Source organism: Bombina bombina, chromosome 5 (assembly GCF_027579735.1).
Source record: "Bombina bombina isolate aBomBom1 chromosome 5, aBomBom1.pri, whole genome shotgun sequence".
Lineage (NCBI taxonomy): Eukaryota > Metazoa > Chordata > Amphibia > Anura > Bombinatoridae > Bombina > Bombina bombina.
The window spans coordinates 814,945,828-814,960,976 of record NC_069503.1 but is presented as its reverse complement, the minus strand read 5'-3'; the positions used below and the strand labels follow the sequence as shown (position 1 = coordinate 814,960,976).

Genomic DNA, 15,149 nt, shown 5'->3' with positions numbered 1-15,149 from the left:
TCCATTTTATGGAGAAAGACTATAAATAATGGGATAAAATGTTTGCAGACATGATTCGCTATGTGAATCATGTCCGCTCAACATCGCTAAATGCAGACAGCATATGCTGTCTGCATTTATCATTGAACATGCATTTCTAGTGAAATGCTTGCTCAATGCCTCCCACTGCTCACTGGCAGCCAATTGGCTGCTTTCAGGGGCTGTCAATCATCCCAATCGGATCTTAAGACCGCTGCTTCTTAACTTCCATTTCAGGCGAGCCTGAAACAATTGGCCTCCAAAGCAGTATCCACTGCTTCATACAGGGAGTGCAGAATTATTAGGCAAGTTGTATTTTTGAGGATTAATTTTATTATTGAACAACAACCATGTTCTCAATGAACACAAAAAATAGTTTTGGAAGTAGTTTTTAGTTTGTTTTTAGTTATAGCTATTTTAGGGGGATATCTGTGTGTGCAGGTGACTATTACTGTGCATAATTATTAGGCAACTTAACAAAAAACAAATATATACCCATTTCAATTATTTATTTTTACCAGTGAAACCAATATAACATCTCAACATTCACAAATATACATTTCTGACATTCAAAAACAAAACAAAAACAAATCAGTGACCAATATAGCCACCTTTCTTTGCAAGGACACTCAAAAGCCTGCCATCCATGGATTCTGTCAGTGTTTTGATCTGTTCACCATCAACATTGCGTGCAGCAGCAACCACAGCCTCCCAGACACTGTTCAGAGAGGTGTACTGTTTTCCCTCCTTGTAAATCTCACATTTGATGATGGACCACAGGTTCTCAAAGGGGTTCAGATCAGGTGAACAAGGAGGCCATGTCATTAGATTTTCTTCTTTTATACCCTTTCTTGCCAGCCACGCTGTGGAGTACTTGGACGCGTGTGATGGAGCATTGTCCTGCATGAAAATCATGTTTTTCTTGAAGGATGCAGACTTATTCCTGTACCACTGCTTGAAGAAGGTGTCTTCCAGAAACTGGCAGTAGGAATGGGAGTTGAGCTTGACTCCATCCTCAACCCGAAAAGGCCCCACAAGCTCATCTTTGATGATACCAGCCCAAACCAGTGCTCCACCTCCACCTTGCTGGCGTCTGAGTCGGACTGGAGCTCTCTGCCCTTTACCAATCCAGCCACGGGCCCATCCATCTGGCCCATCAAGACTCACTCTCATTTCATCAGTCCATAAAACCTTAGAAAAATCAGTCTTGAGATATTTCTTGGCCCAGTCTTGACGTTTCAACTTGTGTGTCTTGTTCAGTGGTGGTCGTCTTTCAGCCTTTCTTACCTTGGCCATGTCTCTGAGTATTGCACACCTTGTGCTTTTGGGCACTCCAGTGATGTTGCAGCTCTGAAATATGGCCAAACTGGTGGCAAGTGGCATCTTGGCAGCTGCACGCTTGACTTTTCTCAGTTCATGGGCAGTTATTTTGCGCCTTGGTTTTTCCACACGCTTCTTGCGACCCTATTGACTATTTTGAATGAAACGCTTGATTGTTCGATGATCACGCTTCAGAAGCTTTGCATCCATCTGCAAGATATCTCACTATTTTTTACTTTTCTGAGCCTGTCAAGTCCTTCTTTTGACCCATTTTGCCAAAGGAAAGGAAGTTGCCTAATAATTATGCACACCTGATATAGGGTGTTGATGTCATTAGACCACACCCCTTCTCATTACAGAGATGCACATCACCTAATATGCTTAATTGGTAGTAGGCTTTCGAGCCTATACAGCTTGGAGTAAGACAACATGCATAAAGAGGATGATGTGGTCAAAATACTAATTTGCCTAATAATTCTGCACTCCCTGTAAATGCGGCCCTATATGTCCTACCTGTATTTTTTTGGGGGGGTTCTTTGAATAATTCTTATATAAGTATATCAATATTGTGGTATGTAATACTTGGATTTATGTCTGTTTGTACTATTGGTTAATGACTGTTGACTTTGTTGCTTATAATTTGTTTTATTCATTTATTTGAACAGGCCCAATGCAAGAAACAGTATACGACTTCTGGAGAATGGTGTGGCATGAAAACACTGCCAGTATAATCATGGTGACCAACCTGGTAGAAGTTGGTAGGGTAAGTAGTACTCATTTTTATACATAATACTCAGATATGCCAATCATTTTATATTTTGCTAAAATCCCTTTTTTTCTTCCAACAAATAAATGGAGACCTGGATTAATAAATGAGAAAAAGTATAGAGCAAACTTTAGACTGGCTCTTTTTTTATTCTTTTAGGTTAAAATAAATAAAAGATTTTGAGACGTAGAGAACAGGCATATGGGTAGTTTTTTAAATGCACAGAGTTTGCAGTATACTGATAATTGGTGTTGCACAAATGCTTCTGATAAACATTATCACTGATAGAATGATAACTTTCAGCATACAGACATAACTCATTACCAATACGACGACTGTAGACCACATACATGTGCACGTGTCTGCCATATATACACTGATGACATCATGGGGCATATTTATCAATGTGCGAGCAGACATGATACGAAGTAGCATATCATATCCGCTGCACATCAATAAATGCCGACAGCATACGCTGTCAGCATTTATCTTTGCACCAGCATGCCGCCCCCTGCAGATTCGCCGCTAGCAGGGGGTGTCAATCAACCCGATAGTATTCCATTGGGTTGATTTCTGTCTGCGGCCTCAGAACAGGCGGACAAGTTATGGAGCAGCAGTCATAACTTCTGGAGCTTGATAAATATGCCCCCATATGTGACATCATTCATTGATGCTACATTTATAACCAAGCATCCACTGCTTATATTGAAAACAATGTGTACGTGAATTTATCTTTGGAGGATTTGCTGCTGTGCGCAGTACTGAATACACAGGAACCATAACAATATCACTAATACTAGTGAAAAAGTGTGTTATGATATTATTGTTTAATATTGAAATTTAGGGGAACAAATGTTTAGTTTATATTTATGTCGCCTAATAAAGTGACCTAATTGTCCCTAATGGTAAGGAGTAGTTCTAACCTTACCTCCCTATGACCTACCTATGACTTTTTATATACAATGAGCGCTCTAATAATTTGTCTACTTTTTGCTGCAGGTTTTGGATTTGCTGCAAATCACATAGCTGGTTTAGACAACTTTCAGCATTTTGAAAACCAAGATTGCAGATTTTAGTTTATCTCTAAGGAGTGTGGGAAAAATCACAATTTTTACACAAAACAAGAATTACTTAATGTTTCTTAGTTGTTGATCTATAGCAGTAATGGCCAACTTCCTAAAGCTTGGGGTGCAGATCAATATTCAAGGACCATTAAATACAGTATGGCATTATAATAAGAGCATTATAAAAAGACAATACAATAACACTTCTTCTGAATTTGAAATGAGTAGTAGATATTTAAAAATTTCTTTCCATTTTCCAGCCCCTCGCCTCATGTGACAGCCATCAGCTAATCACATAACACAATACACTGTGAACTCTTGAACATTATCAGTAGTAGCTGATGCCTAAAAAAATGTTCATATAAAAAGACTGAGCATAATTTGTTAATAGAAGTAAATTGGAAAGTTTTTTTTTAACTGCATGCTCTGATTTATAAAAAATAATTTTGACTTTAGTGTCCTTTTAATTATGAATGTATAGCTGTTAAACACACACAAAAACAATATTTCCTACTAATGTCCAATGGCACAGGGCCAGATTTAGTTTACACTATGGGCTCGATTTATCAAGCTACGGCTGACAAGGGCGCTCTTGTGCAACACCGCCCCCCTGTCCGTGCACAGCCGATCATGCGCGGGCAGGAGCTGTCTATCTCTCCAGTCGGAATAGAGATTGAAATTCTCCACCTAAGAGGTGGAGAAGAGTTAGGGAAGCAGCGGTCTGATGACCGCTGCTTGATAAATACAGACTGCAGGTTCTCTTGTGAGAACCTGCAGTCGTAGGTAGGCGAAGGCAGGCAAAAACCTTTGATAAATTGAACCTTATATCTACTATTCTCCCCTCCAAGGGTCTCTTTTGATTTATGGCCACAATGTTTGCTCACCCATCAAACGTTCCCAGAGAACACCTTATTATTAGGTTAAAAAAGTATGGCACTTGTCCTGCTTTTTTTCCAGAGCTGCACAGATTAGTGGCCCATGTGCTGCCAGTTAAAGGGACAGTAAACTCAAAATTAAAATGTCATGATTCAGATAGAAAACAACTTCCCAACTTCTGTCATCTAATTTGCTTTGTTCTCCTGCTATGCTTTGTTGAAAAGAATACCTAGGTAGGTATGAGCAGCAGTGCACTACTAGGAACTAACTGATGATTGGTGGCTGCACATATGTGCCTCTTCTCATTGGCTCACCTGATGTGTTCATCTAGCTCCCAGTAGTACATTGTTGCTTTTTCAACTACGAATATCAAGAGAATGAAGCACTTTTGTCAATAAAAGTAAATTGGAAAGTTGTTTAAAATTGTATGCTCTATCTGAATCAAGAAATAAAAATGTTGTGTTTCATGTCCCTTTAATCATCCTGCATATATATGATGGATTCACAAAAATTATTTATGAAGCACTACAATAACAGCCAATAGAATCCAAGCAGTATGATGGTAGCCCAGCACACCAGCAAATGTATTTTTATTATTACCTTGGGCGCTTGTGACATAGATTCATCAACCACCATCTAGAGCTACCACTGGTTGTTATATAGAGCCTATTCAATAAAGAATGCAGTTTTGGGGTTGGTTACATTTATTAACGTACTTTGCAAAACCAGTGCACAGTTCCTCCCACCGTCTGTCAAAACACACTGTTTAAACACTACACAAACAAGGCTGCTCTACAAGATAATAACCAACATATTATCTAGGCCACAATATTCAAAAAGTTTGTATTTGTTAAACATACTATGCTATCTTTTCAAACAATAACTGTGTGTTTAAATGTGAACTAAAAGATGCACAATAGCTTTAAATTATTTTTAAATTGATTTGAAAACCTTTCTGTTTCTAGCCAATTTGGCAGGACAATATGGCTTATTTTTATATTTATATATTACCAAATGGCTTTCCACCAATCAGATACCTATTACAAATGTCTACATGCTTGAATGATCCTCTGGCTGCTGATATCACTACCTGCCATTATATGAATCTGTCAATCAAGTTGTAAAATCCCTGTGTGCTCCAGCAATGGACTCTGGTAATCATTTTTGGCACCAACCAGGAGCCCTACACCTGGGTTTTAGATAACACAGCACTATTTCCCAGACTACAAACATGCTATTGAATATTTATTGGCCTAAAACAATCATGTGTGGTTTAATCAGTTTTGTTTCATTTGTGACATTTTAAGTGTCTCTTTTTTTGTTTGTTCCATTAATATGTCTGCCAGGAAACCTGCATCATAATCTGCATAGCTCCCATAGGAGACTTTTGCACCAGCAATTTAAGCTAATGATTTCTAAATATCTTAAGTCAGTTTGTAAAAAAAAACCAAACAAACAAAAAAAAAACTCATTAAACTGTAACAGTTTATTTAAAAAAAAATGTAAATGAAGCCTTTCAGGCATTTACAAATATTAAGCCATCCTGCACAGCCCTGATAACCAAGGATAAAATTATTTCATTCTTACAAGAGTCAAAAGCTCTGAGGAAATAAACACATTAAAATATTATGAGTAAAATAACTAACTTAATGTTGATCTTAGTCATTTTCATTCATTTGCTATTTAGATTTAGTCCATTGCTGCTTTCCATTCAATCTCTGTATCATCTACAGTATAAAGTATTTAAATGGATGTTGTAATGTAAAATCATGCAAGCGCTAATGAATTACTGACCCTAACTCCATTCACGAAGCTACAGGCTCAGCTTCTGAGCCATTTTGGTAAAGGCTTACTCATGCGAGCCTGCAACTGCATGTTATCTCCACCTTAGAGGTGGTGGACTTCCTGGGCTAATCCATCCAGGATGAGTTACAATTGGCTGTGAGAGAGTAAGGGTGGGCTTCACAAGCATTGCGTGTGCAGTATTAAATTGCAAAATTGGATGCAACCTCACTTCCTGCAAATATGAGTGGACAGGCTCCCTTTCTGGGAACATTGACTCCTTGCTTTATAAAAAAAATTGTGTTTAAAGGGACAGTATACTATAAAATTGTTTTTCCTTAATGTGTTTCCAATTACTTTTTTTACCAGCTGCAGAGTATAAAATGTATGAGATTTGCTTTTTTTAAGGCTTATTTGTGTATATGAATTAGCTGATTTTGTGTTTTTGAAGCCACAACCTAATAAAATGGGTTGAACTTGTAGGTTTAATCAGATCTCATTACTTTATCACATTGTGTAAATATACCTGCTTTATCTTTATTTATATTTCTGTCCATAAACCAATCACCAATACTTGGAGAGAACAATGGAAAATTCAGATTATCCTAATATTTTGAAGGTATAATCTAGATTTTATTAAAGACACAGAGACGAGTATTTTTGCATAATCTTTCTTTACTACTCAATGCAGCCTTTTAAAGAACAATAACAGTAATAAGATAAATATAACATAATATAAGAAGCTAACAGAAGCTTATTATAATGACAGAAAAACAGCCAATCAGCACAGAGAATAGACTATAAACTGAGTACACAGCTGACAATCTTCCTATTTCTAGTTGATGCTCAAAAGGAACAAAATATTAAGCATCATGATAAGTCCAAAGAGTCCGAAACAACAAAGGATAACAAATGCCAACTTTCTGTAGAACTGATAGAAGGAACTCCAGGAGATGTTGAGATTGATCGAAGTCAGACTAGATGTCCAGGATTCAGTGGATGAATGATGAAACCTCTGAGTTGAAGGGAGGAATCCAGAAGATGAAAATGGATTGGAATTATATGGACACTGTTAAAGACAAAAAATATTAATAATATACAATAATAAAAAACCAGGGTGGGAAAAAACACATTATTTTTTGAGGAGGGAAAATACTCGTCTCTGTGTCTTTAATAAAATCTAGATTATACCTTCAAAATATTAGGATAATCGGAATTTTATTACAAGACCAGAGACTCCTATTTTTGCAAGTTTAAAGCATATTAGGAAAATAAATTAAGAGAGGCATGTTGAATGGGTCTGAAATAAAATTGCTTAAAAATGGAATCAGAAGACCAATCTGCCGCATTTATTGAAGAGGGGCCACTTTTAAAAAGGCTTTTGAAGCAGCAGAATCTCTAACGGAATGAGCTGTGAAAGAAATGTTAATACCAGCCTCTTTCATGACCCATTTAACCCACCTAGCAATAGAAGTAGAAGTGATAGGAGCATGAGGGGGAACAAAGGAAATTAGAAGATGATTAAAATTAGTTTTTCTAAAAATTAGGGTTCTAGATTCATAAGACTTTAAGCATTCAACCACACAAAGTGAAGGTTCGGAAGGAAGTTAAGGATAGAAAATAGAGGTAGACAGGGTTTTAGTTCTGTGAGAAAGAAAAAAGGTAACTCCTTCAGGAAAGAAACGTTTAGAGTTCCAATCTAAAGCTTTCACATCCGATACTCTTCTGAAAGAAATTAAACAAAGGAGAGTAGCAAGTTTAGCGGAAAGTTGTTTTAGGGATAGCAAACTATTATCAGGCCAAGATTTAAAAAGGGATAAAATTAAATCTACATCCCAGAAAAAATTGTGTTTGGGAACTGGGGGACGTTTTAATCTAATGGCTTTGAGAAAACTACAGATCAAAGGATGTTTGCCGACGGGGAGATTATTGATTAAATTGTGTCTAGCTGAAATAGCTGACCGATGAACATTAATGGTTCTGTAAGCCAGACCTGAATCAAAAAGATGAGACAGGTAATTAATAATTTCTGTTAAATCAGAAGAAACGGGATCCAAGTCTCTACGCAGGCACCAGCCAGACCACTTTGACCATATGGCAAAATAACATCTGCAGGTACCTGGGGCCCAGGAATCCTGAATGAGGGACCTAGATCCCTCCGAAAGGCCTCGGAGGGACCAGGGTCCCCTGATATTGTCCATGCTATCAGGAGAAGAGAGCCTTGGAGAATTAGACTGTGATAATCACCCTCTGGGTTGACTAGCAGGTGTGGAAGTGGAGGAAAAAGAATTGGGAGATTGATGGACATCTCCAGAAGAGAGGGGTACCATGATTGGGTTGGCCAAAAGGGGGTCACTATTGTTAGACATAGAAGATCCCTGCAAATCATTGAAATTGTTCTCGGGATCATAGAAAATGGAGGGAAAGCATAAGCTTTCTGAGGAGGCCATGGATGAAGAAAAGCATCTATGGCCGCTGCCTCCGGATCCGGGCGCCAACTGAAGTATGGGCAAATCTGGAAATTGGTCCTGGATGCAAAAAGGTCCAAACAAAAGGGACCTCTGAGAGATTGAAGGGAGAGAAAAATGTTCCTCTCCAATCTCCAATCGCTGGAATCTGTCAAATGACGAGATCCCCAGTCTGCAGCTGAGTTAGATTGTCCTGGAATATATTCCGCCTTGATAGAAATATTCCTGTCTAAACAAAGATGAATAAACTCTTTGGTTATGTTGGACAAGTTCCTCAATTTGGTGCCTCCCAAACGATTGAGATACTGCACCGCTGAAATATTGTCCATGCGCAGGAGAATAGAAACTGGAGAAGAAAATTTGGCAAAACTGCAAACGAGCCAGCCAATAATTCCAAACAATTGATATGGAAACATTTCTCCTCCAATGTCCATTTGCCACCTGTGATGGAAGGACCACAACGCACACCCCAGCCTGAAAGACTGGCGTCGGATTCTATAACAAAATCGGGAGTCCTAACAAAAATGGCTCTCCCATTCCAGGCTTCCAAATGAGAAAGCCACCAAGAAAGTTCTTCTTTGGCTTCTGAAGACAAAGGAATTAAATGAGAATAAGAAAATCCTTTTCTCAAATGAAGAATTTTGAGTCTCTGAAGTTCTCGATAATGTAAAGGAGCGGGAAAAACAGCCTGAATAGAGGATGATAGTAAACCTACTATTCTGGCTATAGTTCTGATGGGGACTGAATCTTTGGATAGAGTTCTGGAAATTTCTTTCTTGATGTTCATCACCTTGTCTGGAGGAAGACTCAAAATGGATAGCACTGTATTGATTTGAAAACCTAAGAAAATTAAAGATTTTGTAGGGTAAAGAACCGACTTCTGTTTGTTCACAATAAAGCCTAAAGATTCTAGTAAGGAAATTGTAGAAATTAGATGATTCTGAAGAGAGAGAAAGTCTTGGTCCATTATTAAAATGTCGTCTAAATAAATTATCAGACGAACACCTCAAAGTCTCAACCAAGCCACTACAGGTTTAAGTAGCTTGGTGAAAATCCAAGGGGCGGAAGACAAACCGAAAGGAAGACAAGTGAAATTCCAAAGTTGGTCTTCCCAACGGAATGTCAAAAATGTCCAATGTTCTTGAGCAATTGGAACGGTTAGATAGGCATCTGTAAGGTCTAGACGAACCAACCAATCATTTTCTCTTAAACATTCTCTTAATAAATGTATTCCCTCCATTTTGAAATGATGGTATACCACATAAGCATTTAATGACTTTAGATTTATGACAGGCCTGAACTGGTTGTTTTTCTTTTTTACTAAAAATAAGTTGCTTAGGTAAAAATCTTGGGGTTGAAAAACAGGAAGAATTGCTTTTTTGGAGAAGAGAGTTGAGATTTCTCTCTCGACCAAAAGAGTGTCTTCTTGAGAAAAATGAATGGGATGAGGGAGACTGATTTGAATTGGAGGAGATATGAATGCTATGAGAATACCTGAGACTGCCTGTAAGACCCAAGGATCTGAAGTAATTGCAGCCCAATTTTGGGCAAACAGGGCTAGTCTGCCACCAATTTTTTCTGGGAAAAAAGAAACAGGGGGAGGAAATAATAAATTTACCTGGAGCTTGTCTAGCTCTGGCTCTGCTCCTAAAACCTCTTTGAGTCCAGGGGCATCCTCTTGTCGGGAAGAAAGAGGAGGTAGATGGGTCTGTATAACCTCTTTGAAATTGTGTCTGGAATTGGTGTTGGTATTGGGATTGATGGGGAAAGTAGTGAGACCTGGATAAATAGGATTGGCAGCCAGGAAAGCGGCCTCTGCCTCTCCCGGCCCTGTCAGAGAAACTCTGGTTAGGATAAAAAAAAATTCTTTGCTGATGTCTTTACTTTGTTTAAATTGGAGAAGGTGTATACATATTGACTAAGGTCTTTTAAGTATGAATCACCAAACAAAAGACCATTGTTATCGGATGCGATGTTGTTAGAGGAAAAATCTGAAATTTTTGGATCTATTTTCCTTAAAATGTTGCTCTGCCTTTCGCCAGACATGGCGCAGTTGGTATTTCCAACAAAGCAAAGCAGTCTTTGGACCCATTCTCTGACTACGTAAGGGTCTAGAGGACAATTTTCTGCTACACCTTGTTCAGACAGTTCAAACAACTTAGTCAGGGGGCCAACAGAATCTAAAAGTTTGTCCTGACAAATTTTCCAGGATCTGTCTACTCCCTTCTTTAATTTGTAACTTGGAGTGCCGATAAATTTTAGAATTTTGGGATCGACCTCCGGAGTAATTGAAGCATTTTTTGGTAAAAGGGGGGAAAAAATAAGAAAATATATAAAACGGAAAACAAAACAGAAAATGATACATACTATTTAATAAAATGAAAAACTAAGGCTACTAATAACGAACTATTATATAGAATAAAATATACAATTAAGCTAGATATTAAGCTAAATTAACTAAAAAAATCAATTAATTTGTGCACAACTTATCTGAATTCGAGCAGCAAAAGAAAGAGGAAGATTGTCAGCTGTGTACTCAGTTTATAGTCTATTCTCTGTGCTGATTGGCTGTTTTTTCTGTCATTATAATAAGCTTCTGTTAGCTTCTTATATTATGTTATATTTATCTTATTAATGTTATTGTTCTTTAAAAGGCTGCATTGAGTAGTAAAGAAAGATTATGCAAAAATAGGAGTCTCTGGTCTTGTAATAAAATTGACATGTTATTACCTTATCTCTTCTATAACCCACTGGGAGTGTAATTTCTTCAACTGGCTGTGTTAACACAGCTTGGCCTTGAGGCCAAAAACTTTAAGGATAGGTGTGGATACCACAGGCTACATAAACTATTTCAAATGCCAATATAAGGGCAATGGAAATACTTGTAAACAATTTAATACATTCCAGCAGGTAAAGTGGATCATTGGGAACAAAGTAAAGGGGAGAACATTTTTGAGTAAACTGTCCCTTTAACTCATTCAAAGGTGTCAAATACACATGTGAAGACCTGCCTGATCCCACTCGTGACACAGCTGCTCAGTCAGTCACAGCTGTTTCTGTGGTGCAATGATTGCAGTCCGTGCAAGTGTTAAACACATTATAAGTAGAGTCAATAATTAAAATGACAATCACTTTCAAATAAGAGCATGTCATTTTTTATATTGGCCCTTTCAGAGTAAGCTTGAATTTAGTGTTGTCTAGTTTCGGTCTCATCAGGGCAGTAACACTGATGAAAAGTCCACATTTATCAATCTCAATGGTCTAGCAAACAGATAATATGGCTAAACAATAAGAGCTTGCACCTTTATGCAGAAAGGATAGTCACGTGGTTGGGGACAAGTTAGTTAGGGATAGTTATAGTTGGGGGCTAGGTCAGGTAAAGTTTATTGCAGTTGGGGACAAGTCACATAGGGCTAATTGTGGTTGGCAACAAGTTAGTGATAGTTATAGTTAGGGGCTAGGTCAGATAGAGTTTATTGCAGTTGGGGGCGTCAGATAGGACTAATTGTGGTTGGGAAAAAAGTTAGTTAGTGATAGTTATAGTTGGGGCTAGGTCAGGTAGAGTTTATTGCAGTTGGGGGCAAGTTACTTAGGAATGATTGTAGTTGGGAACAAGTTAGTTAGGGATAGTTATAGTTGGGGGCTAGGTCAGGTAGTTTACTACAGTTAGGGGCAAGTCAAGTAGGACTGATTCTAGTTGGGGAGAAGTTAGATAGATAGTTGGCGCTAGGTCAGGTGGAAGTAATTACATTGGTGAAAGAAATTTGCTGTTGGGGACTGGGCAGCAACTAAAGATAATTTAATTTTGGGGTCAGATCATGTCTAGCAATGACAGTTATGGGTTACATTTAAGGTTAATTGTAACAGGGAATTTGGAAGTTCCAGTTCAGCAACTTTGGAAATAACCCCAAAAATTGTTCTAGGTTTCTTGCAGGAGTTTATATATAGTTAATAGTGTTATATAAAAATGCACATTATTATTCTGATTGATTCTGCTGGTAAAGAGAAATGAAAACTGTTACATGTATTTATATGCAGCTTGTTTACTTCATAATGTTTCTAGACACATTGCTAGTTTTGTATGATAGAGCTACATACTTATATATGGTAATTACAAAATACCTGCTCACACCAATATCGGTAGAAAACATTAGCAGATAGAGTTGTAGATTCCTGTATTTACTGGACCTTCTATCGTGATTCCAAAGAGGCATAACATATCTAAAGACTGTATAAAATACTTTTTACAGTAGCTCTAAACAATTTGTAAAAGCATGGGGATAAAAACAAGACCTTGTTTGTGCTTAACAAGCATAAATGTTGTTTTGTTGTCTTGGAAGTGTCTGAAGCAAGCTGGCAGAAGCCAAAGGACGGAGAGCATCAGGGACACATTGTTCTGTTTTCTTCCAAGAACTTTAAATGAATCTCAGCATTAATCACATGTTTAGCAATCTGCATTATTTGTAACGATGCTTATGATAATTGCATAACAAGTCAGTGTTACAGGGTCAGCACAAATGGTAAAAATAATGTACATAAAGGGATACATGTAGTCTCAATGTCCATAATCATTTGTTTACTAGCACAGGGTTATTATTTGACCCATTTCTTCTCATAGAATATTTGTCCTTAGTTTGTTTAAGCAGATTGACCTAACACTTTTGGCAGCAATAGCTGAGCTTTACTCTACTTTTAGTCAGCAGCATCATTGTACAATTCTTTCATAATGTTTAGCTGCCCTTTAATCACAAAGCCCATAGGAAAAACTTGTCTAATCTCAACAACACAGTTTCAAAATACAACATGCTTTTTATTTATTTAAAGAGAGAGAGAGAGAGAGAAGAGAAGGGAATAATTGTAATGTGTTTTAGATAACCTTCGTAATTTGTAACTGTTTTTGTGTTGTGGGTCATTTCAAGAAATCTGGAAGTAGCTGTGTTTTCCCTGCCACTATGAGATTTAGTCCTCTGTGAGACATTTCCGTGCTGTGGGCTGTACCCACAAAAATAAAAACAGGATGAATTTGAAGCCAAACCTTTCAAGGGGCAATCTGCAAATGCCACACTGGAGATCTATTTAAACCACTATGTAAACACTTTTTAGTTGCTTGCCAATAAAAGTAAACAGAGCAAATAGTAGCTCCTTTTAAATTGACATCAATCCTTCATAAAATGTTTTATTATGCATACTAAAAAATAATCATATTTTACTTTTATTATTTATTTTACATGCTTTTCATGAAATGGAAAAGTATTTCATTTGATCATGTTTGTGGAAATGTAAACATTCAGTAATGCATTCGGCATTACTCTTTTTTTTTATTTAGAAGAATCAAAGATATTTTTTTATTATCAAGTCCCTTTAAATCTGATAATTGAGCTAGAGTGGATCCTGCGGCATTCTGAACTCTGACCTGAAATTTTCTACACAGTGATTGATTGACCAATGTAGTAGCTTTTTTCAGCTTCCACTATTTAGCCAAAGCAAGTAACAGAAAAGGCTGAATACCATCTTGTCTGCTTCATAGCCCTCTCCAGTTTATACAGTCTTTGCTTGATCCGTGCAGGAGCGCTCACTTATATCTGTCCCTAAATATCTACCGAAAGAGATAAAAGATTAAAAAAAGAAACTGAAGAGGTTATTCAAGGGTTATATTCCTGTACTGCTCTAAGACAACAAAAAATGGAAATTGTGCTAACAAAATGGCAGTTCCTAAAGCTCAGAGATGATATTTTAGTCTACTTCCAATACTGGTAACTTGTGCTGGAAATTTCTCCATATCTGATCCTAAAGAACAAACAAACAAAAAAAAAAACAGGAAAAAAAGATGTTCACTTGTTTTAGCCATGGTTTTTATTTACTGCCAAAATTTAAGTCAACAGTTGGCAGGCGTTACCTCTAGACATCTTTGTTCTAGCTCTTCGGTGTCCCTGTTTCTCCCGCAGCTGCTTCCTGTTATGTTTATTTATATGTATAAGAGTTCAATACAACAAAAGTGCATATAAAATACCATCTATGTGCAAATAAAGAAGCAGGAGCACTCAGCAAATTCACCCAGTGACAATTTGTTCTGTAGTATCTAAATACTATGTTGCAATCTACATTATTCCTTCTTCTAGGTCTGAGTCAGGATGTATGTTTCTGTATAGCTTTGTAACCCAATGTGGACAAGTCACATTTTTATTAAAGGTTGATAATATGGAGTCTTAATCTAAAACAGTTAAAACAATAAAAAAATGATAGGGCTTAACACCATAATGCAAGCTATTGCGCCATATATTACAGTTATTCTTTTTCCTCCACTTTGATGGTGTAATTTTACCCTTCGGAGCATAATTATTTAGTTGCAGAATGCCAAATATAAGAAAAAAACAGCCTGCCAGAAGATGATAGTTGATATTAAGGATTCCACCTTTATCCAAGTCATTTCAAGGAGGCTTTTTAAGGGGGTATGGTATGGGTGCGTTTACTGACTTTACAAACTTAACTTCACACACTGCATGTATAATAGTGCAGCTCACTAAGGGCCAGATTACAAGTGGAGTACAAATTAAGAATTCAGCTCAAGCGTTAATTCTGCTAGAAGTAAGCTTTTTGTGCTTGTCAGGTTGCGCTCATATTACGAGTTGAAAGTAAGTTGTAAGTTTTCGCTCTGGCCCGAGGCCGACGATCGCAAAAACCCAAAGTTAGAATATTGTTTGCGCATTTACATATTCCCCCATCGAAGTTAATGGAGAAAAAAAGTGGAAAAAACCTAACACCCCACTCTCACACAAACCTGATCCCATATTCTCATTTGCGCTAACCCAACATGAAAATATGAATATTTCACGTTCCACTGTTCTTCAAATAACA

At 37.4% G+C, this 15,149-nt stretch overlaps 1 protein-coding gene across 6 annotated transcripts in view; it reads left to right on the top strand.

Moving 5' to 3' along the window:
• The window catches only part of PTPRM (protein tyrosine phosphatase receptor type M), a 1,348,209-nt gene that overhangs the window by 1,266,065 nt on the left and 66,995 nt on the right, over positions 1 to 15,149 (top strand). For all 6 annotated transcript variants that reach the window (XM_053714931.1, XM_053714930.1, XM_053714929.1 and 3 more), the window contains one exon: positions 2,004 to 2,101. In XM_053714931.1, coding sequence (XP_053570906.1) covers positions 2,004 to 2,101 — 98 coding nt within the window. The remainder of the gene's footprint in view (positions 1 to 2,003; positions 2,102 to 15,149) is intronic.